The 26,646-nt window shown below is 37.0% G+C and overlaps 1 protein-coding gene across 2 annotated transcripts; it reads left to right on the forward strand.

Annotated features, from left to right (window-relative positions):
• The first annotated feature begins 1,413 nt into the window (after window positions 1-1,413).
• LOC116267081 (uncharacterized) lies at window positions 1,414-26,646 on the forward strand. Of its 2 annotated transcripts, none has more exons than XM_031648641.2 (8): window positions 1,414-1,913; window positions 5,137-5,973; window positions 9,062-9,417; window positions 11,331-11,542; window positions 25,159-25,415; window positions 25,510-25,688; window positions 25,943-26,045; window positions 26,148-26,646. In XM_031648641.2, exons 1-7 carry the CDS (start codon window positions 1,580-1,582, stop codon window positions 26,024-26,026), a joined length of 2,259 nt encoding a protein of 752 aa, XP_031504501.1. In that variant the 5' UTR covers window positions 1,414-1,579; the 3' UTR covers window positions 26,027-26,045; window positions 26,148-26,646. The 2 variants fall into 2 exon arrangements, with proteins under 2 accessions (XP_031504501.1, XP_031504502.1); XM_031648642.2 differs by having other exon boundaries at window positions 26,180-26,646.

Below are 26,646 nucleotides of genomic sequence, written 5' to 3' on the forward strand. Positions count from 1 at the left end.
TTTCTAAATGTAAGAACCGATACATGAGAATCATTGTGATCTAGTGACTCTTATATTTTGAGTTAAATTTGTTGATTAATATTTATTGCTTTGAAGTAAAATATGAGCTACCCAACTTAGCTATATGATCATATTGCGTGTCAAGAAGGTCTTAAGTTTCATTGGATCCAATTTATTTTAGCCAAAAAGGCCTTAAGCTTCCCACTACTAAAATTTTCATGCAACTGTAATGTAGTCTAGAGGTTGTTGGGCATTCCATTAGTTACTTTATGTTAGCTTTACCTTATGTTAGCTTTTAGCATTAGACAGACAAGAGGAGATTCCATTAGTTATCGTTTTCTTAACCTGCCCTTTTTCTTTGTATTGTAGCCTAATGTTAATTTGCACAACTTACAATCACAACCATACACCAACTAACATGATTTGCACCATTTGCTCCAATGTGCATTGACCTTGAGGCGTAATTGACGGTGGAGCCGGAGAAATTTTGGTGAGATCGGCGCAAACATGTTAAATTTTAGAGTTCACAAGAGAAATCAATATGTAAAAGTATGCATATATATGAAAGTTTTTAAAAGTTAGGCGGAGTTGGCATGTGCCTGCACCATAGAGTGAGCCTAACCCATGGCAGAGCCATGACTGGTTTATAGGGGGGTCAATACATAATTTTCAAAATTGTTACAATGGCCAAAGTTAATTTTTTAGAACTTTGGTAAAGTAAAATTTATTTTTTTAAAACGTTTATTTGCCAATTAAAAGATCTTATTGCACCAAAAAAGGGTAGCTCTCTCTGCTACTGGATGTTTGGTTAATGGTTTCTAAGGTGGAGAGAGAGTAAGAGAGAGAGAGATATTCTCTCGTGTCACCGTTTCTCAGGTTTTCTAACAACACCATTTTTCACATGAAATAAAGTGGCTGTGGGGTTGGTGGTACCCAAGTTTGCCGTCAAAACAAGCACCTAGAATAATCTTTTGTTTTTCATATTCAATGTTGGGTCGAGGATAGTTTTCACTTCTTCAAGGAAAACCATGACTTGTCTGGTAAAATCTAGGATTTTCATAAGAAACCGTGAGAAGCAAACGGGGCCTTATAGAAAGCAAAGGGATACTGAGAAATAAGAGGTGAGCAGAAAGTATAGCTTTTATGGTTTGAGTAAAAAGAAAATTTGGTTCAGTAGATATAAATTATTCAGATGAGAGGATCGAAAGATTTTTGGACGATAAATTTCTATATAACTGTCTTCTTTAATTAGTTGTCGGCGTGCCCACAATCACAAGAAAACGTTTCCGAGGTAAACTTTTTCATCCACATTGATGTCATGTGATTTTTTCATTTACCGCGACCAAATTCTATCTCGTCTTGGCGTGCTCCAAAGCCTGGTACGGTAAAGATTAAAAAAGTAGAATAGGGGGGTTAGTGAGAGAAATTCCCCAATTGATCAAACGTGGGGCTCTCTCTCCGAGTTCATTTAGGACACAATTTTCTGTTTTCCGGCAATTTTCACAAGAAAAGAAACCAAAGACAGGGAGAAACGGAAGGGGCAGCCGGAGAATGTGGAGTGATTGAGGGAGGAAAGAGAATGGCAATGTACAGACAATCAGGATGGACGGACAGAGTAGGCCTCCGAGGAGGAGGGGGATGTCCCGGAGACAATGGCGGCAGCAACAGCAACAGCAACGACCATCACCACCACCACCACGAGGGTGGCGGTCCGCCTCCTGACTCAGTGAGCGTCCGAGTTGCTCCCCACCACAGGGTTGGTGCCGCTGGTGCACGCAACAGGCGTTCCGGCCGTTCGGAGAAGGCCTTGCTCAAGCTTTCCTCTAGAAGGGGCCTCCTCTTCATCCTCCCTTCTCTGCTTCTCATCTTTGTAACTTTCTTCGCCTTCTCAATCCTCTCCAGAGACACCAAAGGTCAAATCTCCTCTTCTGTCGTCCAGATCGACTGCCAATTAGCTTCTGTCATTCTTTTTGTTCCACGAACCTTATCTCTGTCTTTCTCTTGTTTGGGTTCTATATTCACAAGATGCGTCCTCATCGTAGATAGATCACCCACTTTGGTTGTTAAACAGTCCAATTGGTTTGACTAGTTGTCAGGACATTCAGTGAATGGCTTATTTGGGCATCTACTATTACGTGACAGACATCCCAGCTATTGAATTGAGATTGCTTTTACTGTTTGAATTCGAATAATTCCTCCATCGGACCTTATATATGCAGTTATTTTTCTTGCTTCTGTTGAACTAACACTCTCAAGTGGTTGGATATCAAAGGGCGTTGGTTATGAGAAACGTATACAGATAGAATTTGCAATGATCGTCACAGGAACTTCTAGTGGCTTTAGTAGGGACCCGTTCGCAAACATACGTTTCTCCGTTCGATTTTCCTGCATGTTTTTTTCTGCGTTTCAGTGGTTAATGATTGCATTTGGTTTATAAACATGAGACTAAAAGAAGCATCAGTGGATGATTCAAATATATAACGGCTAACTAAGATGTGATGCTACTGGTAGCAGCATATATTAAAGATGAGGGATTGGTCTCTAGATACAGGTGGTGGCAAAATGTATTTAGTCCTGTAAAACATGTCCTATCACAAAACAAAGTCATCTATATGTGGTGGTGCACTAGAAGGCCATAAAAACTACTAATTGCGTGCAGGCGGAATCAGTGTATTTGGTTGCACATTGAACATAACATTCTTTTGCTAAGTTTAGAAAACAAAATCTCATATGTTGCAGTCCTCGCTAACGAGTCGAGTCTTCATGCAATGTTGAGGTAGGTGGTGGATGCAACCAGGAACTGTCAGCTCAAATATTGAGGTAGACAGGCAGAGTAACAACTATTTCCGGGAGATGGCGATGACATAAAAATTTCAAAGATAGAGACAAATGGTCTAAAAGAGCCAAGTGTTTTATTTTATTGTATTTGTTTCACCATGTTCAAGTTTATGTCTGTAATTCTGACAAGATCTGAGGTGGTTAAATTCCAGATCACAACACAGCATGAATAAACTCATTATATGAACACACCAGACAATTAAATAGTTCATCATTCAGAAGAAACAAAAAGAGAGGAGTCATGTAACAATTCAAGTTCACCAAAATTTATCTTCAGAGTTTCATTCAGTATTGGGCAAGTGGAAGGTAATTTTAGTTCACATGTTGAAAAGAATGCACGATTTCGCTCCTTCCTGTCATTGGTGAAGTTTCCAATTCGCCACAGCATCATTGTTTTAGAAAAACTATGTTTCTATCACATGCATGAAAATGTATGTTTCTGATATACACGATTGAATGCTCCACACACATTTTTTTATATGTATAACTTCGAACATGATGTACTATTTTAAACAATGATAGGCTGAGAATATTCTGGTGAGGGTTTAGTAGTGCCAGCTTTTCATAATGTAACAAAAGAAAGGGACTTGATTTTAGAAATAAAATTCTGGCATGCCGTTGTTTAAATCCTTAGAGAAATAGATGAGATGGTCTCTTATAATTGCTTATTCCATTTTAATATGTTGAACCTGTAGGTTTGGAATGAAGGATGCATCATTGGCTATCCATCTATTTCACTCTTAATCACCTTCCATTATATTGTTTATACCTTTTTTGCACTGATATATGTTGTTTCTGCAAAAGCAATAATGAGAAAGCTTCCATTGGTCCAAGCATTATCTCTTTTAGTACGTTCTATCCATATTCCACAATGATATATCATTTAGACCTTATGTGCTGCTGCGTTATCCTTTTCCTTTTTCAATGATGTCGTGTTTCTAAAGTAAGTAATACACCTTCACTTTGTCCATGACACAATATGTAGATTTAGCAACATCTTGTACAGAAATTGTCAATTCGTGGTTTTGCACAATATTTTTTTAATCTACTAGACGTTTTGTGGTCATAATGTTTTTTTGTTTTTTGTTTTTTATTATTATAGCCACCAGTGACATTTTCGGCAATTCTTGCAAGGTTATCTTCTGGATTTTTTCAAGACTGGACTTTTAATGATGAAATGTCAGGAAAACCCAAATATGAAAAGCGAATGTTATCACATAATAGGTTTTTGATATCTTTGTTCCAAAATTTAGAGAACCAACTAAAAAAACAGTTTGAAAACATAAAAGAAAAGACTGGAAAAAAATCAGATGCTTGAAAGTAGAAATAAGAAGCTGTTATGAAAAACTCGGAAAAATATTGAGAATATCTCAGGGTAGTATCACAAATATTATTTTTGGTGATATTGTGAAAGCATTAGTTTACTTTGCTGATATTGCCAGCTGTCTTCAATTAGGCAACAATATCAGGATTTTTTCAAAATATTTAAAATATTTGTGACTATGCCGACAACATACCTCAATTTAAAGAACTACGTTCTCAATCTATGAGGAGTGATGACTGATCTGCAAACGAGCAATTCTTGAATCCACATGAGTATGTGCTCAAACGAGCAATTCTTGAATCCACATGAGTATGTGCTTGTGATCAGTATTAATATATGCCCCTCCTATGTTGTGCCCTTTTGCTCGAAGTGATACTTACCTATATTACAAACTTTTATGTATACGTATATGCGACTTATTGACATGAGAATGATCTGGGAAAATACAGAAATACTCATGCAGTCATGCACACATGTGACCTGTGGGAGCTAAAAGCCTAAAACCATATCTAACATGATCAAAATTCTTTGAATGCAAGTGTCATTACTTTAATCATGTAGTCAGCATATTGCATATCATAAGAGGGTTGGTGCTCATGACTGTTGTCCACCTTTTGGGTTCCCACATTTTGCACTTTGTGTGCAGCATGTTATTATTCACACATGGTAATTCCTTGGTGTTGATACAGACATTCATATAATCTTTGTAGTGCCACTCTGACAGTGCTTTAATTGAAAGTTGAAACTTAGGCTCGTAAGGCAAGGACTTTATGCTTTTACTGTTTTACATTATAGCACTAGGGCATAAAATTGTTCCTGCTGTAGTAAAAGATCATTCCATCTCCCAATAATATTAAATGATAATCAGTCGCTTCTCAATATGTATGTGAAAGTTTTGTTCCCGAAACTGAGTATATGTTTTTACTACAGTGTCTGTTATACATAAATAAAAGATTATGTCAATTATTTTGCAGATGTTCAACATTTTTATGATCAAACTAAGACCAATAGTATGGATAGTCTTTCAAATGCCACAAAGAAAAATGCAGCGTTCAAGGTTCTCAAATTTGGACATGGTTCTGTTTCACTTGGACGAGACTCTAGGTACTGGGATGGTGATGACAGGAGAAGAGACGATGAATACAATGAAGATGCTGTTGAACACTATAATGTGACCATTTCTATTTCTCGTGGAAGGAAGCATGTCAGAGAGAAATGGAAGAAACAAGAGGATCCTTACAAATCTGCAGAGGGCCATGTTGTTACAAGTGTGTCTGAGAATGTTCCAGTAAAGGGCACTTTTGGAAGGCCTCTTACTAAACAAACTTGGAACTATAAAAATAAAAGGTTGTACAATGAAGGAGGTCAGAATGAACTGAAACACTATGAAGCAGAGTTCCAGGCATCAAAAGAGAAAGAAGAGGGCAGAGAAAAATATTCATCAAGTGATTCTCACTCTGCACAGAAAAATAAAAATAAACTTTCTTCCATGGAGGATATGGATGAAGGGTCACAGAGTGACAAAATTGACATTGATGATGAATATGATATTGATGTTCAAGATATTAACGTTGATGATGAAATAGATGGAAGCAATGATCAAACTGATTCTTCCTTCCAGAAATATCATAGTAAAAAGGAACTTGTTAGCGGCATCACAAGGGAAGATTCTTCTATATTATCAGAAAGGTCTGCTGGTGATAAAGCTCAAAATGTGCATAATGGTGGTGCTGAAGGTCACTCTGCTAAGACTACCAGCTTGGGAACAAAGTCCTCTGTAAAAAGGAGAGGGAAGCGACACAAAAATACCAGTAAGTTTTACAGTTTACTCTCAATGTTTCATCTTTAACACTATTATTTTCATATTAAACTAGTACTTTGGCCTTTTGAAAGGACTTACATCAATGAGAATGTATTTTGTGCAATTTTGAGTTATAAAAATGAAAAGAATTATTTTTTGTTAAGTGTGTAGATGCATATTATGTGTCTGCGTTCATTATTCTGTGTACACAGACGTGCACGTGCATGTCCTAACTTAATGTGACACAATGGAAAGATTGTAAATTTGTTTAGAAGCCATTCAAAGTGAAAAATAGGGACATTTTAGGAAAAAAACTGAAAAAGAAAAATATATTACATGACAAAATTATGTTAGTTACAGAATAGAACTACAATTTTCACTCTAAATGACCATGAATTGCATAAAGACATCAAATGTAAAATAATAAAAAATATATGCTACAAATAGCACATGCATTTCATTGGAAACATTCAAAATTTAACAACATAAATTGATCCAAATACTTAAGAGATTTCAAATGAATAAACTTAAGTGAGTATGGTTGCTTGTTGCACAATTCAATGGTCAAAAGTTTATCTGTCTGTTTTAAATTTTGGGGGATAAAAAATCAGAAATAGACGCCTATGTAACGGAGCTGTGAGATCCCCCTAATTGGTGCATGAGATCAGAGTTAAATTCTATCTTTGTAACTCTAAGAATGCCGCTCAACATAATTAGTTTTCAGTCTTATGGGAATTTGTGTCAATTCTACCTTAAAAAAAAGTTAAGTTTTGCCACTTTCTGTGTTCTAAAGACATGACATACAATAACTTGGTGTCATGTAAATTACAATTTCGTCATTACTTACACCCCTGGAACTAGTTTAGGGGTGTGTCATATGTATTGTAGTGTAATTTATGTTACATTCTGATACTTAGCTGTAAGTATTAACAGAATAGGACACAATACAATTCATTGGATATATCAAAATTTTGAAAAAAGCTTCTTCTCGCAATAAGTTTTTTGTAATTATTGGGGCTACATCAGTGATCATTCCTCATGTTTGACCTTTTGAGGGAGTTTGCAAAGAGTTCCATAGGATGCAAGGAACTGGATGTTCAGTTCCTTGCTCCATGGACAGGATGACAAACACATCCTTAAAAGGGGTCATGTTTGTTTACTGCGGAGTCCGGGGTGGATGCTCCTGCTCCATTCTTTGGCACTCCAAGGTCCCCCTTGGAACACTGAAAAATGTATTCCTTAGGATGCTGGAATGCACAGAGGTGCTTCGTCTTGCGTCCCACATTTTTTTTGCAGGTGCTGTGAAATGATGTTCTCATTCTACCATTCCGTGGCGATCCAAAAACCTGTCTTCAACCCAGAACTCTCTCTCGTATATAAGAAACTGGTATTTATGGGATAGCTAAATGATAAATGCCAGCTAACAATGGGATCTAACCTACCGTCTGGTCTGGATGAAATGAGTGGCATGAATGAAAGGCTGCCAGGGATGTTTTTGCAGCCCCATTTTGCCCCTTTTCAAAATGGGCAAAAGGGGCTAGGTGCCCCCATTTTCCCTCTCTCTTCTCCATTCTGCTCTCCTTTCTTCAAGCTCGAGCTGCCCTTCTCCTTGGTCATCTTCCATCAGGTCGAAGCTGCGATGTTATCGACAGGTATGTGTGTCTCTCTCTCTTGGAGAGAGGGGCGGTGCATCGGCTGCTCATGTTTCCTCTTTTTGTTAAAGTAAGCCCCTTATCTGTTCACCCCCCCTCTCAAACCTTTCTCTAGGTAAGAGGAATTTGTGTTTTTGTCATTTTAAAACTAAGAGTTCAAACAAGAAGATCAAAATTGCGTAATAACTCATTCAAGGTAGCAGTATGGTATGATGATCAGCTGTTGCTCTTGGTAGCATTTAAGTGTTCATACAGCTGCAGTAGAACACAAAGAACTGCAATGCCACATCAAACTAAGGCATGAGGCAACAAAATGGCTCAAAGCATGTAACCAATAACATGGAGGTGAGGCTACTGTCTGAAATTCGTTTCAAAGTCACACATCTGAATTCAAAGAAGTATAAATTGACAGTGTCATGTTGGATCGAGGAATTACAAAAGGTTGTCTTTAAGGGACAGTGACAGCATTGACTGTGATACTGTCATCTGAGTTATTGCAGTGGTTGTGGAGTATTTGATCTGGGTTTCCTCAATCTGTTGTTAGATCATGATTGAGAGTGGTTGTTGTAAGCCAGAAGAGGGTGTTTTTCTTCTCTGGCCGTTGGAATTTGTTATTCTTCTTGTGCAACTGAATGAACCAGGAATATTTGCAAACATGGTGATGGAAAATGTTAACATTTTATCATTCTGGGAACATGGGGGTCTTGAGCCCTTTTTGCTGTTTTAGGGAGGGGCAAAATATGGATGCAAACGACGGCGGTGGCTTTTCATCCAGGTCGCTTTGCTTGTTTCATCCAGATTGGATGGTAGGATATATATGTATATATATATATATATATATATATATATATATATATATATATATATATATATGTGCATGCTTGTCTGTGTGTTTGCCTGGTTGTTTTTTGGCTAACCTATTACCTTCAATCATGCAGTTTGGAGAAATGATGTGTACTTGCATTTTCCATTGTTTAATTTTTCAAGTTGTTGGATATACTTTCTACCACCATCACATTTAGATAATGTAAATAATGCTTGTTGGATTGAATATGTCAAAATATTTCTTCTTCTTAACAAGATGATTTTATGTGTTAGGTGTTTAGGGTGTTACTGACTTTGCTTAAACAATGAAATTGTAAGTGTTAATCTCAAGAACTGTTCTGTTATTAAGTTCTGTCCATATAAAATGTGAAGTTTGTGGCAGCATCAGTTCATGTAGACTTCTCCTCTTGCAGAAAACTGGTACCATTTTGAAGCCTCCAGCAAAATGATGATGTGATGTTTTATTCTTGTCCAGATGCTTTATTGATTAGCATGCTATTCAGCAATTTCAACTGTCCATATTAAATTCCTTTTAGTATTTTCAACAGTCATGCATCCTTGTACCCTTGAGCTTTTACTGCTGGAAACTTTAGCCATATTTTGTTTTTGTTGTTTCTTTAGGTGCCTCGTGCGGGATGAAGTTCTTGAACTCATCATCACATGTTATAGAGCCTTTAGAGAGTAAGAAATTTATGAGATTCTCACTGCATTACACTGAAAGAGAGGATGCACCTAGCGGGTTAGAAAATTGGGAGCCGAGATTTGCTGGGCATCAAAGTCTTGAAGAGCGAGAACGGTCATTTAATGCATCTGACCAAAGAATAAATTGTGGATTTGTTAAGGGACCGAGTGGGTTCCCAAGTACTGGGTTTGACCTTGCAGAGGATGATATGAAGTTCATGAGTAGTTGCCACATAGCTGTATCATCATGCATATTTGGGAACTCTGATCGCTTGCGAGTACCTAATAATAAAATGGTAAACTGTGGACCTGATCTTTTACATATCGAAGGCATTTACTTTTTTGGCATTTCTCATAGATATTTGATATCATGGTATATTTTTACAATAATTTTTACTATTCCATTGTTTTTGCATCAATGTACATTCAAACTCCTTGTAGGATGTCTGTGAAATGAATGGCGACTGAGACACCACCTATACCTTCCATTTCCTGTAAGCAAGGGGTATATTCATGTAAATTTGGATTTGTATTCATAAATTTAAATAATGACTAAAGTTGATTTAGGATACACAATTTTCTTGTACGAGTTAGCATTCCAAACCATAGTTCACTTACATATTTCCATGTAATGTTAATGGACTGTGTATTTGTTAGCACTATTTCTATGCTGGTTCAAATCCAGCTTGGCCAAAAAATTCAGTGATCCCTGAGGATGACGTAGCCAATCTGTATTCCTGAAATATATGGTGACATGGAGGAATAAAGCGTCAATTGATATTGTTCCTCCATTTTTTGTTGGATCTATGAATCCTTTAAGTCAATCCAAAAATAATTGGAAACAAGATGAGCCTTTTTCCATTGAAAGATGGATTCTCTGTCTAGACGGATCATGTGCTCACTCTATCTATACATTCAGTGGCTAATAGCTTCAGTAAACCGATACAGTTATGAACAAAGGATTATCAAAGGTTTGAATCCCTCTGTTGCCTTTTTTCCCGTTACATATATTGGTTTAGTTATTGCAGTAGGAGCAATATTGTGACTTGAATGGCATGATCAACTGTGGTTTTCTGTCCCGGTCCCTTCCTACCCCAAACACATAAATAAGGTAGACAAGTCTTTAGCAAGAGAAAGAATGATCTGAACTGTTACATGGAAAAAGCTCTAAAAATATTTAGCTGTTATAATGAGAATATCTCTAGCATGATGATGGAATGATATTTGTATCACTCTTTTGCCTTTGTGATCGGTATTCTTTCTCATATTGATGTTATGGTATTTTTATATTTTACAATATCGCCTAAATTTGTGATGACTGATGATGCTGATCATACCAGTGACTGTGTAGGAAAGCCATTTCTAGTATGTAACTTTAGGAGAGTTCCTTCAGAACTTCAAATGATAAAATCTCATTATTTCTGCTTGTCATACCTATCTTCCAGTAATACCATTTCTTGATTCATCTGCTTACACATTTTTGTTTAATTCTAACCACCAGGCTTATCAGGCCATGGGCCACTGTGGCCAGCATTTGGAATCTTAGCTCTTTAGGTGTCGTCAGGCCAGTCTTTTTCAGCCCGAGGAAGGGTTTATTGGACTCAATTGGTCCTTTTACCTGCTAATGACTGTTTAGCCATCTAGAGGTAGCATAATTTGCAATTAGGTGTGCCCTTCCTTTGGACATTTATGTTCATGTAAGCTGCAGTCTTCGAACTGCTGATGGGGCAAAAGGTCACCTATGAAAGTCCCACAGCAGAAACTGACTGACCCAGCTTGCTTTCTAACACGAACTTGCTACCACTTCAAACACCCCTGACTGAGGTTATGGTTTATGAGTTCAACTCCTGATGTTTACATGCTGTAAATAATTGTATTGGTACAAAGGTCATTCTTATATAGCTTTTATCATTCTGGTTTCTGGTGTCACTTACATGTACATAATTCTATCATGTGTCTTTTCTTTCTTATTTTTGACTGGGTTTTATTTTTGCATCTCTGTACATTACCTGTATCTTTTTCTAGTTTATCTGTTTTGAAGTTCTTCCATACCCAATTTTATTGTCTGTATCTCTTTTTTGTCTACGCTCTTATTGTTATGCACTTAACAAAGTCCAATGATAGATTTCTATTCATTGAAAAGTTTTATTTTGAATGTATTTTCTTTATGAACATAACAGGTGAAATTTATTTACTATTTTTGACATAGGTTTCTCGTTTGTCAAGAAAAAGTGTTTGCTTTGTGATGTTTGTGGATGAGAATACATTGGAAACCATGTCCCTAGAAGGCCAAAAACCTGATCAAATGGGTTTTGTTGGTTTGTGGAAGATTGTGGTGGTAAAAAATTTACCATATTCAGACATGCGGCGAGTGGGAAAAGTTCCAAAATTTCTTGCTCATCGACTTTTCACAACGGCAAGGTATGGGAATGTTGTTGGCAGGACCAACAAAATTGTGATGTTAAAATAAGTATGATCCTTACTGTCTTCCACAAGTATATATTTATTCCCCATTGTTGAAAAACTTACATCTTTGTCATGCTTGTTTGAAAGATACACTTTTAAGTATCTGCACTCAAGTAATTGTGGTGGTCAAATATTTACCTTAGTAAGACACACAGCAACAAAATTTCTTACCACATAAAATGTGATGGTAACATAAATATGATCCTTATTGTCTTTGTCAGCTATAGGTTTGTTCCCATTGTGGCAATACTTATTTGCTGGTTATGCTTGTTTGAACGATGCACTTTTAAGTGCATGTACTGTTATTGAGATGTTTTTTATAAGTAATTCATTAGAATAGGGTTCTGTATTGTGGTCTTACTGAATTTCTTTCATCTAATATTTATGATGTGATCTTTGCCTTGTGTCACATTTGCAATACTTCCTTCTTGATCAGTTCATGCTCACAAGAATATCAAAAGACTCGTAATCTGCAGATTGAGATGCAATATATGATCCTGTCCTAGAAAATGGATTGGTTAATAAGGCGATGTTGATAATCCTAGCTTGTGGACACTTCTGCTCTGGACTTTTTAAGAATTGCTCTTGTTGATGCTCCGTTAGGGTTAACCAGGGAGAGAAAACACCCTATAAAATAAGTACTTCTAGGACAATGTATTTATCTGGTTTACTTATTTATTCATGAGAGACATGACTTCCAGCAGCATAATTAGCAATCTTGTTGTCAGAAATGAGTTACAATAACTCACTGAGACAGTTGTAGCCAAAAGAAATTGTTTAGTGTTATTTGTCAGTTGCGGTGATCTCCTAGATGGGAGCACTTGATGTTTGCAGTCATTCCACCTCCCTAGATGTAAAGGGCCTTTTTCATTGCTTGCATTTCTGCAGAACGGGAGTTGCTTGGAAAAGCAAAATAGACAGATAATGAGTGTTGGTGGCGTCATTTCTCCAGTCATATCTCAATTGCATCATCTCTTTGTTCAGAATTTGACTAAGTTGCGCATTAGGAAGGACTGACAAAGATCCTTGCTGAGAAAATGTATTAATGTGTTGCTTAGCAACATACTAATGAAGATTTAGGGACATGCTAAAAATGGTTCACAACAAACTCTGTATCTGAAGTCTTTGACACTGTAATACTTGAAGAAACATACATTAATTGGTGATATGAGGTTGGATTTTCTAATAAAGCACCATATAGATGTTACTTTTCTTTGATTATTTAACATTTGATATAATGGATATTAGAACTATATCAATAACATTGTTTTTGCAAAATAAACATCCAGAGGGAGATTTTTATTAAGTTCTAAATTTCCAATCAAACATCAAACAAGTCCTAAGCCACTATTTCAAGCTTTTGCTAAGGACTGTCATGTTTTCCAATACCACTAAGATATTGTGGTTAATGATCATATGATCAATGTAAAGGGGACATGGACGATGATTTTACACTGTAAAATTGGTATAGCATGTGTTGTATTTGACATGGTTTTCAGATCGTGTATAAAGCTCAAAGAGCAATGTAAAGCTTTTCATAGAAATAAACAAACCTCTGAGTCTGAGGAATGTCTAGATTTTTAGTGGAACATCCACAATCATTTCTGGCAAGTCATCATTCAAAAACTTGTCCTTTAAACCCATTTGATGCAGTGATAATATCTGAACCATATTTATATGGTTGAGAGCGAAACTTTTATACATCTTTTCCATGCAATATTCAGTATAATTTTCTGAACCAATCTTTTCTCACTAACCTTTTATGTGTGCGGCCACTCCTAAGTCTAACCTGATAGCCTTCTTGCTTGTGGAACGGCATTTTATTTCCTGAGTCTTAGCCATTAACAGTATATTCCCAGCACAATAGCTTCATCCATTTTGGATATTATTTCACTTCTTGGTAGATAATGATCTTGAGTAAAGAGTGAGCAACCGCAAGATATCCCACATTCAGGAACAAAAACTTCACAAAATATCAAACACCTGTTCTAGCAGTTACTTAGTATTTGAATAAGAATTGTCATTGGCTCTTCACACATAAAAGAAAATGATCCTACATGCCAGATTTACGATATTTGCCTAAATTGGCAGAGTCACTTCCTGTCAGTATTCAGCGATGTGTTTCCTAGAACCGATTTTATCATACAGAACTCTTCTAGAAAAGAATAGTAATTAAAACCCTATTAAACAAAGATACATGACGATGATATTGATCAATATTTAATGTTCTTGTTTGGTGAAAGCGCTATCTGCTTCTATTGCTGCTTCTTTAATTTAATATATCACTTCCTTGCAGAAAGCAATGTTACCATGCATAACTTGTCAGCAGAAGCCCCTTAGCACTAATGTCATGCTTATTGTCTTTATGTCTGTATCAGTTATCTTAAATGTTTTCTGTTGGCATACCGTTCCTAATGGTTCAACTGACAGTATATTGATGAGATAAATGCGTGTAAGTAACAAACAGAAGGTAGGACTGAAATTGTTGGAAGAATGTTGCATTTTCATACTGTCACTTCCTTTTGTTGCAGAATGGGCTTAAAACAATTGATTATGTACTCTTTTCGAGTTAAATCTTAATGAGTATAGGTTTTAAAACGGACTGTTAACGTAAACGTGAAAATCTATAAAACCAGTAATAGTTCAAATTTGTGAGTCATCTGTAACATAAGTCACATTGGTACAAGTTCGGGTATGAGTGCGTGCGGGTAGACCTGGGCAACGGGCCGGGGCCCAGTAAAACCCGGCCCGATTGCACGGGTCCCGACCCGATAGCCTGGGACCCGGCCCGTTTGGTAATAATTTTTTTTTAATTATAAAATAAATTTTTAGTCATATAAAACATATTTTTAATAATAAAATACATATTATTAAATTTTGAAAAATTTTAAAATTTATTTTTTAAATTATAAACTGGCTGGATTGGGACAGGCCGACCCGGGCCGCACATCAGGCTTGGGCCCGGCCCGCTGGGCTGTTTTCTCGGCCCGGACCCGGACCCGACCGGGCCGGGTACCGGGTACCCATCGCCCGTTGCCCAGGTCTACGTGCGGGTATGGACACAACAATTTTAGAGAACATGGGTACGAGTGTAGAGGAGGGTGTGTATGTATATCTATATATTTAAAAGCAAAACTTTGAGAAACTTACTAATTTGTTGTAGTACTTTGTATGTTTTTAAATATTTGAGTTTGTTTCCATAATATGAATAAATTTAATGGGCTTAATAGAAATTTAAAAAAGTTAAAAAGAAGAGAAAGAAAGGGGTGCTGCAGTCCCTCAACTTTTTTTTCTCACTCTCGCACATACGCACCCAAAATGAGGTATGCCTTATCTTTCTCTCTCTCTCTCTAAACCCCTCCTCTCTGCTCTATCTTTGTCTCTCTAAAACCTCCCTCCATCCAAGTTTTTTGTTTTCCTTTTTTTCCTAAACTTTACAAAAAAAGAGGCATGTTGGGCATGTGTCCCTGTACCTGCATTGCCATGTCGGCATACCGACTTGGTTCTGGGAACATTTCCCTGGTGCCCATGTGATTTGGTCTATAATTGCTGCATGATATACATATGAAATCTATTTCTAGATGTAACAAGAGCTGCACTTGCTAATTCATATCAACAATATGAAAGGGCAATCAGCAGTATAGATACTAGAATTAGAAGATATTCCAGTAGAATTACTATAAAAGAATGTAAAGTAGAATAACTGGAATTTGAAGCCACCTAAACATAGTCCTCGCAAGTAAACACTTGATATTATTATCAGAATTGGTATTATATATATGTGTGTGTGTGTGTGTGTCGAAATGAAGATTTATTTACGTTTGATCAAGGATTAAAGAAGAATTGGCTACCAGGAATTCATGGTCTTTGTGCCACGACATGGTTTTGTATAGATCCATACACTAGTTATTGTCTATGAGAAAAGGCTCCTGAAAGGACTAGCTGGGGCCCAATTAGGACTACAGAAATGTTCAAAATTAATTTTAAAAACTAAAGGTTGAATTTTAGAACAGATAAGATTTGGAAAGTCTCACACGAATAAAAACACTTGAAAACCACCTGTTATAAGACTTTGTGGATAAAGAAAACAAAAATAGAAAAAGAAGTTGGATACTTGCAACTTACGTAACATAAATATAGATGCAGCTACATGAGCAGGCTGGCAATAATGGAAATCAATCACTCAGATTAGTTGTCTCTTCAGCTCTTATGCTTTGGGTTTGTCATTTAGATGTCATTTGAACATCGTGTCAAGCCAAAGAATTCGTCTTGACCTAGGTGGGTTAGATGGTGATGTAAGATTTTGATATCTAATGCCATACCATCGGATGAAGTTAGATGCAAAAGGAGAAGAAGAGGAATAGGCTGCACATACAAGAGAGAGAGAGAGAGAAGAAAGAGAGCAACAACCCTAATGTCTGCCTCTTGATATCATTATATACTGATTTGGTATACAACAAAATACACAAAACAATTTTCAAAAATACAAGTATGCCACCGCCCATTATGATTGTGCGTGTGGAGAAGATGGGTCGGGTCTGGTTGACCCGATCCAAATCGTACAATCTTAACAGCCCCTCTCAAGTTGTGCATGAGGTTTGTATCATGCACAACTTGTTCTTCAATTCTCAGAAATGATGTCCTGTGAGCCTTTTAGTAAAAAGGTCAGTTACTTGTTGAGACGTGACTATATAAATGGGAACAATTTCGTCTTTTTCAACCTTTTAACAAATGAGATGTTGGTCAATCTCTATATGCTTAGTCCGATTATGTAGAACATGATTGAAAGCAATGTTGATTGCACTTTAATTGTCACAATATAGAGATGATTGAGCAATGGAAAGGGAGAGTTCCCCAAGCAGATGACTTAACCATGAAGCTTCAGTTATGCTTGCAGCCATTGCCATGTATTCTGCCTCAGTGCTAGATCTGGCAACTGCACGCTGTTTCTTGCTACTCTAACAAATAAGATTGGAATAAAAAAATAGACAATAACCGGAAATTGATCGTCTAACGTTTGGATCACCTGCCCAATCTGCATCAGTATAGGTGGAAATGTTGTGTCCATGTAAAACAGATGACTGTCTTGTGTAGACAAGTCCATCCCCAAGAGTAGCCTTAAGGTAACGCAAAATGCGTTTGGTAGCATCCATATGCCCTTCTGTAGGTGCGTGCATAAATTGAGATACTTGATTCATTGCATATACTATGTCTGGGCGTGTAAAAGTGAGATATTGCAACATGCTAATTATACTCCGATAGAAACTAGGATTTGAGTATGCATCACTCCCATCAGAGGCATTCAATTTTATGTTGAGAACACTAAGTGTATTTATGGGCTTGCAATTTGTCATACCTACTTTGTCCAAAATATCAAGAGTATATTTATGCTGCGTAAGAGTTAATGTGTCGCCGTTTCTATCAAGCTCTACGCCCAAGAAATACCGTAATTCGCCAAGGTCTTTCATCTTGAATTCTTGTTTCAATACCTCCTTTACATGGGATATATGAGATGAAGAATTTTCAGTAAGAACTATGTCATCCACATATATGAGCAACCAAGTGGTAACTTTACATGAATGATATATGAATAAGGAGTGATAAGTGAACTTCTGCGAAAACCAGCCTGCTGTATATGAAGGGAAAATCTATCGAACCATGAACGAGATGCTTGCTTAAGCCCATACAATGATTTTTGAAAATTGCACACCCATTTGGCGGGATCATTTGTAGCATAACCTGAGGTTGTTCCATGTATACTTCTTCTTTAAGAAAACCACAAAGAAAATCATTTTTAACATCCAACTGATATAAAGTCCATCCATATGAGACTGCAAGAGATATGATAACCCGGATTGTTCCCATCTTGATGATTGGACTGAAAGTCTCATCATAATCTTCCCCGTGCTGCTGAGTGAAGCCTCTAGCCACATGTCTAGCCTTATATCTATCAATGCTTCCATCGGGTTTATACTTGAGTTTGTAAACCCATTTTGAGCTCACTACATTCTTACCATCTGGACGAGGAACAATCTCCTAAGTTTGACATTCACTTAAGGCAGCCATTTTTTCATTCATGGCCTCGACCCAATATTTGCTTTTGCACGCATGCTCATAGCATTTTGACTCCACCTTTTTGTTCAATTCTGTCATAGAAAGCTGAAAATCCAAAGAGAAATTTTGATAATTTACCTATCTATCAATGAGATGTTGCATACGTTCTGATCTACGTGGACAAGCAGTGGCAGTTTGTAGAGCAGTTGCTGGAATTAATCGTCGAGTATACACTACTCCTGAAAAATGATTGGGTGAAGTCATGCTGTTGGACTGAGTAGATGAAGATGTGTCTTCCATCTAAGTGTCTGTGGCTGTCTCAAACTCATCAATAATCCTTTCACCTTGTGTGTGGTGTGTGGCAGCTCCTTGGCCTAATATTTCAGCATTCAGCCATGTATCATATGCATCATTTCTTGCATTGGGTGTTGCCTGTGTCTCCTTTAAATCCTTCAAAATATGCACACGTCCAGTCTTTGGATTGTAGCAGCGATAGCCTTTATAATTTTCTACATAACCCACAAATCTACACATGACAGCTCGATGTTGGAATTTATTTCTCAGAGAAACATCAACATGAACATAACAAATGCATCCAAAAACACGTAGTTCATCATATTGGCTGTTCTTGATGTAGAACAAAGAAATGATATTTTTCCTCAAGTAGAGATAATGGCAGTCGATTATTGACATGAACAACAATATGAAAAGCTTCAGTCCACAAATTCATAGACACATCTGTGTTATGTATCATTCTTAGTGCACTTTCAACTATATGTCTATGCTTTCTTTCAGCAATGTCATTTTATTGTGGTGTGTGTGGACAAGAAATCTGTCTAGTGATCCCATGATTTAGTAAATACTCAGTGAATTCATTCGAAGTGAATTCACCACCACCATCACATTGGAAATGCACGATATTATTGAAGTATTTGTTTTGGACCAAGGCATAAAATTGGGTGAACAAGCGGAAACCTCTGATTTGTTTTTCATGAAGTGAATCCAAGTGTAACGATAATAAGAATCAATAAAAACAACATAATATCTACTCCAGAAGAAGAATAAATAGGAGCAGACCCCCAAACATTAGAATATATGGTATTAAATAACTTCGAAGTTCTCTTATTTATTGACTGAAAAGAAAGAGCATAACTCTTACAAATATGACAACTTGAGCATATGCTAGACTCATTTACTGGACTTAAACTGGACTTTTGTAATAACCCGTCTGCTGCAACAAGACTTTGAATGAAAAACTGACTACAATGGGCTAGACGACCATGCCAAATGGATGACTTATCATACTTTGTTATATTGACTTCACTATGACTGGGAAAGGATAAATCTGAAACACAAGACTTGGACACTTTGGAGCTTCTTCAATGACGTACATGTCTCCTTTGCGAACACCTTCAGCGAATGTCTTCTTGGTTTGAACATCCTTGACATAAACAAAAGGAGTAAACTCAACAGACGAATGAGTATCATCGATAAGCTTTGACACAGAAATGATATTTTTCTTGACATTTGGAACAACAAGAACATTCTTTAAAGGTATAGAGGAATGAGCCATGGATATGTGTGCATTTCCAATATTTTGTGATGGGAACCATCTCCTGTAACAACTGAGCCTTTAGCTAAATAAGGGAGAGCACTAGAAAACTTACATGCATCACCAGTCACATGGGCTGCAACACCAGAATCCACATACCATTGTCATTCCTCATTTTGTTTGAGATTGACTTTAGACAATGCTGTCATTAAAATCTGCTGCACATCACGAGAAATGTTCGATGCTGCAATCGTGTTTGATATAGTCGACCCTGCTGCCTTATTGTCACGCCTGACCTGTTATCCCTTGTTTTAAGGATTATGCCAACATTCTGATTTCACATGTCCTTTCTTATTGCAATAGAAACAAGTAGGTATTCTTCGTGGTACATTTGCCTATGCATTTGTGTTACGTGTAGGAAGAATACCTTTTCCCATCCCTGTCTGTGAGTTCCAAACTATTGGGTGACTACCATGCAAAGCTTGGGCTCCAGTGACCAACACATTGTGACTGCTAGAATGCACTAATTCTTGTCACTGTACACTACTCGCTTTATGTTGAATCAATTTCGCTTCTAGATCTTCAAAAGAGGGAAGAACAGACAATACTTCTAAAGCAGTACAAAAAACATCAAATTCGGACCCCAATCCACTCAAAGCCTATTGTACCTTGTCCTTGTCGCTGACTGGGTGCCCTATGATTGCAAGCTGGTTGCTGACATTTTTGATTTCATGTATGTACTCCAAGACTGAATTTTTTTATGTGCTTGATATCCTAAAATTGCCTCTTGAGTTGTAGAAATCTAGCTTCTGATACTTGAGAATATGTGGTAGCGAGAACATTCCACAACTCAAGTGCTGAAAGATCATCATCAACGCCCGCCAGAACTTCCTCGGATAGTGTGGAGGTGATATAGGTAACAAGAGATTGATCACGTGCCATCCACGCCCCATATTCAGGATTGACTTCTGCAAAGGTTTCTTGAACTTGCCCTGCAACATTCTTCACCTCTCGCATGTCCCCACTCAGGTGGTGCAGGTGTAGTGCCATTGAAATGTCCATAGAAACGATGACTCTTGATGAACAAGACTATTTGACATTTTCATGTCAAGTAGTTGGTATGATTTAACTTTTGTGAGATGAGTTGAGAGAGGAAATTGGACTACAAGATGCTGGAATTCCGGTTGTGATCCATACTTGCAGCAATCAAAAGGTTGGAGATTAGGGCAGAAAGTTGGAGATTAGGACACATGATAGAGATTAGGGCAGACGACAGAAATTAGGGTTAGAGCAGAAATTTGGGGATTAGGGCAGAAAACAAAGATTAGGCTAGAAATTAGAGATTCTTACCGAACATTCTCAATGGCAAAACCTGCTCTGATACCATGTAAGATTTTGATATCTAATGCCAGACCACCAGATGAAGTTATATGCAAAAGGAGAAGAAGGGGAACAGGCTGCACGTACAAGAGAGAGAGAGAGAGAAGAAAGAGAGCAACAACCCTAACGTGTGCCTCTTGATATCATTATTGATTGATTTGGTATACAACAAAATACACAAAACAATGTTAAAAAATACAAGTATGCCACCACCCATTATGATTGGGCATGTGGAGAAGATGGGTCTGGTCTGGTTGACCTGATCCAAATCGTACAATCTTAACAGGTGATTCTTCTTGAAGTGACTGCATATTCCCTCTTTGAATCTGCAGTATTTGTAGCTGCATTGTTTGTTTGGAACGACGTCTTGGATTAGGTCAGCTTTAGAAGAGGTATGTTGCTACTGTCAATCTGTTTAAGGGTTTAATCTTGCTTTCGAGGGGTTGCTCATGGAGTAGAGAAGGCTGTCTTTGTGAAAGCCATCATGGCATTGTTAGAAGGTAGCTCTGTGAAAGCCATCTTGTTGTGAAAGCAGTATGCTTACAGCCTCATTTTGTTGATGTAGTAGTTGTTTGTTGGGCCTTTACCCAGTCTATATGAGTGTTCTGACTGTGTTATCTTGGTATTGGGAAGGCTGGAAGATACGTCTGCGGTTGGAAAGCTGTATGCTTGCAACTTGCTACTTGTTAATGTTATAGCTGTCTGGTTTGCCTTGCATTCTATCTATATCAATCCTTGACAAGTCTCAGTTTTATTTGCTAATTGAACAAAGTATATTTTGTATTGCTTGCTGGGTCATATAAGTATGAACAATAAAAGGCTTGTGCAAGTGCCAACCATAAAATTTGGTGGGTCAAATTATGCGTGTGGGGATGAGTACATGAAGTTTGTCTTAAAGGGACTTTGATGTTGGGAGTTTGTTGATGAGGCTAAGAAAGAATCCAAAGGAGATGATGAAGATTTTATGACTACCTTTGGAGAATGGGATAAAAATAAAGTGAAGTTTTGGTTGCTTGCAGCTATGGAACTAAATATAGCTCTAAATACAGTTAAGTTTGAAAAATACAATATATTTGGGAGTATAGATTGATGTATGTTCAGTTAAATTGGGCAAGAAAATACCAATTAGCACAAGATTTGAGAGGTTTAAGACAAGAAAATGAATCTATGTAAGTCTTCTTTGTAAAATTTGAACACATATCAAATGATCTTGCTATGATGCTCCCCAATGTGAGATCTGCAAAGCGTAGGGAGTGTTTGGAATGTAGAAAGATGGAAACGGATGCAAGGGACCAACAATATGTCATGGACTTTTTTATTACCTTAAGATTTGAATTTGAAAGTATAAGTTGAAATGACTCCCTATGAGTTGTATAGGCATAAACCAAATTACAAAATGATGAAATTGTTTGGATGTACTTCTTTTATGCTTATACGAAACAATTAAGAGATAAATTCTCACATAGAGCTGCAAAATGTTGTTATTTGGGCATTTCAGAAGACAAGAAATTACAATATGTCATGGACTTTTTGATGACCTTAAGATTTGAATTTGAAAGTATAAAAAATGAAATGGCTCTCTATGAAAAGTTGTATAGACAGAAACCAAATTACAAAAGGATGTAAGTGTTTGGATGTACTTCTTTTATGCTTATACGAAACAATTGAGAGATAAATTCTCACCTAGAGCTGCAAAATATTATTATTTGGGCATTTTAGAAAACAAGAGAGGATACATATTATGATCCAATTGGACAGATAATATAGGTTTTAAGACGTATTTTTTCACAAGCATGAACCATATTCTATTCAGGTAGAGGAAAGGCAAAGGACAACAATACATATCAATCTTTCTTAATGACATATCCCTCAGAGAAGAATAGTGAAGTAAAGGAAAGACAGTTTGAAAATGGAGAAGGAAATAACCTTGGCGACATTGGGAAGGAAACAATATTAGTCAAATGTGTCAAAGAAGGGAAAAAGGAATGATTCATGTACCATTTCTTGAACAACCCGAGCCATTAGAAGAAAAATTAGAAGTGGCCAATTCTGATATGATTTCTTCTGCAGATCCTGAATGTACAGTTCAGGAAGAAGATTCGTCTCCATCTTCTTCTATCATAATTCATTTTCCCATTTAGATGCGTAGTAGTTCAAGAGTCTTAATTCCTCATTCTCGTTTTTATGACTCATTTTCTTCTAAATGTTGTGCTTATCTTACCTCGATTCATTCTTATGATGAGCCCAAAACCTATGAGCAAGCTGCATTTAAGGAGGAATGATCTCTTGCTATGAGTGAGGAATTGAATGCTTTAGAAAGGATGAAGGCATAGGACTTGGTAAGACTTCCTCCATAGAAGAATGTTGTGGCCTATAAGTCGGTGTTCAAGATCTAGAGAAATTCAGATGGATCAGTAGAATTTTACAAGGCCAGATTGGTTGCCAAAAGATACAACCAGCAATTTGGAATAGATTACTAAGAGACTTTTGTATTATTTGCTCATATGACCACTATTAGAACTCTCTTTGCAATTGCCTCTGCAAAACATTGGAATTTCTAGTAACTTGATATAAAGAATGCCTTCCTGAATGGAGATCTAAAGGAAGAAGAAGATGTCTATATCTAACTCCCACAAGGTGTTTCTAATCCAAAAGGCAAGGTATGGAAAGTAAAGAGAGCTCTTTATGGGCTGAAGCAAACACCAAGAGCATGGTTTGAAAAGTTTAGCACAATAGTTAAGGAAATTGAGTTTTAGTGAAAGTTTCCATCATTGTTCGTATTCACTATAGAGAAAGGAAAATGCTTATTGCTTTTGTATGTTGATGATGTGATTATGATTGAATATGTTCCTAATGTTGTTTAAGAAACAAAAGAAAACTGTCACAAATGGTTGAAATGAAGGACCTTGGATTTTTGAAGTATTTCTTGGACCTAAAAGTAGCTTATTCTAAAAGAGGTTTGTTTCTTTCTCAACGCAAATATGCAGCTAAACTTGTGGCTAAAGTTAGATTATGTGATAATAAGAAGGTAAAAACTCCTATGGAAACAAATGTTAAATTGAGACATCTTGAAAGAAAAAATTTAGTAGATCCTATGGTATACAGGCAACTTGTTGGGAACTTAGTTTATCTCACCATTTCCAGACCTCATATAACTTATCCAGTTCATATGGCGAAACAATTTATGAATGCTCCTAGATCAACACATGTTGCTGCTGTGTTAATAATTATTAGGTATGTAATAGATACAATGGATTATGGTGCGTTCTTTTCTTTATTCAATTTTGAAGAACTTGTTGCCTATTGCGATGCTGACTTGGAGGATCCACCTGAGATCGACTCTCCAGGACTGGAGTTTTTGTCTTTTTGGCTGAGTCTATGATTTCTTAGAAGAGTAAGGCAACAAAGGTAGCATTGTCTACAAGTGAAGCTGAATATAAAGGTGTAACTCAAGCTACAACTGATAATCTGGAGAAAGTGTCTGCTAAAAGAGGATGGAATTCCAATCCACAACAAAACTAGATTGATTTGTGACTATAAAATCTAGAATTTCATGAAAAGCCAACACATATTGAGATCGACTTTCATTTCACAAGGAAGACATATGAAGAACGATTGATATTCCTTGACCATGTAAGGATTGAAGACCAAGTTGCTGATATATATAAAAAGTTTATCACCTTCCAAATTCAGAATGTTTGTTGACAAACTTGAAATTATATCTCTTAAACATGCCAAGTCTGAGGGGAGTGTTAAGAGTATGTGGGTCTCTCAGTTGTTTTAAGTTGGTCAAGGGCCATGTATCATTCTTGTTATGATATGCTTAACGTCCTATTGTTATAACTTATATTAGTGAGGGCCAGGACAGTCACTTACTTATTGAGTCTTAAACTAGGGTTTCAATTATTTCTTTTGGAATTATTCTATGTATTTTTGAGGTGCTGAAGCTACATGAGCAGACTGGAAATAATGGAAATCAATCACTTAGGTGAGTTGTTTCTTTGATTCTTAGGCTTTGGGTGTCACTTGAACATATATCAGGTACCCTGGGTTCAGGTAGCCTTTCTATTTCTTGTCGAACGAATGGCATCTTTTTCTGGAAATGATAGCTATTCTTATTCTGATAAAAGGCTTAAATTGGGGGTCTCATAGAGTGAGCTAAGTTCATAACCTCAGGGTAATGAACATAATGAAGTTAAAGTAGGAATCTTGAGGTCACAAGCTTGTCAAGCTGCTGAATTTATTAAGTGTTTAACAGGCCATGCCGTGGAGATAACTCTTTTGGCTGGTGTCTCACTGCGAGGAGCTGTTGAACCAACACTAGAAAATGAAATACGGATCAGGATACTGATGTTACCACACTCTTTTAACATTTCCCTTTTTAGGGCTTGATCTCTTGCAGTAACGACACATTATGTTGTCAAACCTGCTTGTGAAATTGGTGCATATAAAAAATGGAGGAACAGAACTTGTATGCAGAAAAAGCACTCTAGCATGCTAAAATTCAAGTTGAAGTCTTTCTGAGTAACAAATTGCGTTTAGCGATGGTTCATCTCTCTGTATTGATTATGTGCAAAATATGCAGGTACTCTATATGGCTAGACAGTAAGCTGCGCCTTCAAAATGATCCACTTCTTATCCTGGAGTACTTTCTTTTCAGAAAAGGCCATGAGTATGCAATTTCTAATCACTATGATCGACACTGTGTTTGGGAGGAGGTTATGCAGAACAAGAGGCTTGACAAGTTCAATCACACCTTAATTGACCAACAATTTGATTTTTACCAGGCTGATGGGCTAAAAAGATTTAATGCATCTGATTCGGATAAGCTGCTACCTAGCTGTATGAATTTTCACCTTTTCATCTTATCTTCTGTATGACAATCTTGTGACCTTCTAGATGGGTGATAAATTTTTGGTTTGTCTTGCACAAGCAGATGTACCTGAAGGTTCCTTCATAGTGCGAGCACATACAGCAATGTCCAATTTGTTCTCGTGTCTTTGGTTCAATGAAGTTGATCGCTTTACACCAAGAGACCAGCTAAGCTTTGCATACACGTATTTGAAGCTGAGAAAGATGAACCCAGAAAAACCTTTCTACCTCCACATGTTCAAGGTGGTGTTTTCTCGATTCTGTGAAGTAGATTGTTATTTTGCTTTCCTAAATGATTAAATTTGTCCTTTTTGCATCAAGCAATGGTGTGAAGTTCTTTTTAATGCTCATCCATGCAACCACATGATTTAAATTTTAAAGCAATCTATAATGATAAATTTTGCTTATGAGTGATTTCTTGACAATGGTGCTTAATGCAGAAAGAAATGAACTAGAAGTGGAGCTGTCTGTACTTATGTTTGAGTTGGATTTTGTAGGACTGTGAGAGAAGATTAATTACAAAGCTATACCGTCACAGAAATGAGAACAAACGAAACCTTCCCTCGCAAGCAATAGAATGACAATTTGGAGTTACCAAATGTGGTTCTCTCTTTCTCTCTCTCTCTCTCTCTCTCTCTCTCTCTCTCTCTCTCTCTGTATCAGCCTGTGGCACTCATTCTATGTAAATCTGAAACTTGGCAGCATCTGGTGACAATGGGTTGTCTCCCATGCAGTATTGCAAAGACTTTCCTGCCGACCAACCTGCTGTGCTGCTCAGCCATAAAATCGTTCAGACGTCATTGGCAGTTAAGGCAACATGGTCCCGATGGTCGAAAGTAATTGAAAAGTTTCAGGTAGCATTTGCATATTATCGGCTACTATTGGAGGCCAGGGGCAGATGCTGCAATTTTTCCAGGTCATGCTTATGTAATTTTAGTAAATTGGTGCTTTTCTTTTCCCAGTTTTGGGATATATTCATTTTGTTTGTACCAATCCACATCGATTGTTTGGCTCACTTCATTCCAAAGCACGTTCTCTTTCAGAGACGTGAAAGTCTTGTGGGCTTTGTATTTCAAGTGCTGTTACTGAAAGCCAGCCATTTCAATTTGCTTTTGCGAATTGGCTACGGTACAAAAGCAGCGCCTCATGTAGATGTTTCACCAGCCTTATTGACCTTTAATGTAATTCTTTTTCATTCCCA

The sequence above is a fragment of the Nymphaea colorata genome, chromosome 13 (genome assembly GCF_008831285.2).
Source record: "Nymphaea colorata isolate Beijing-Zhang1983 chromosome 13, ASM883128v2, whole genome shotgun sequence".
NCBI lineage: Eukaryota > Viridiplantae > Streptophyta > Magnoliopsida > Nymphaeales > Nymphaeaceae > Nymphaea > Nymphaea colorata.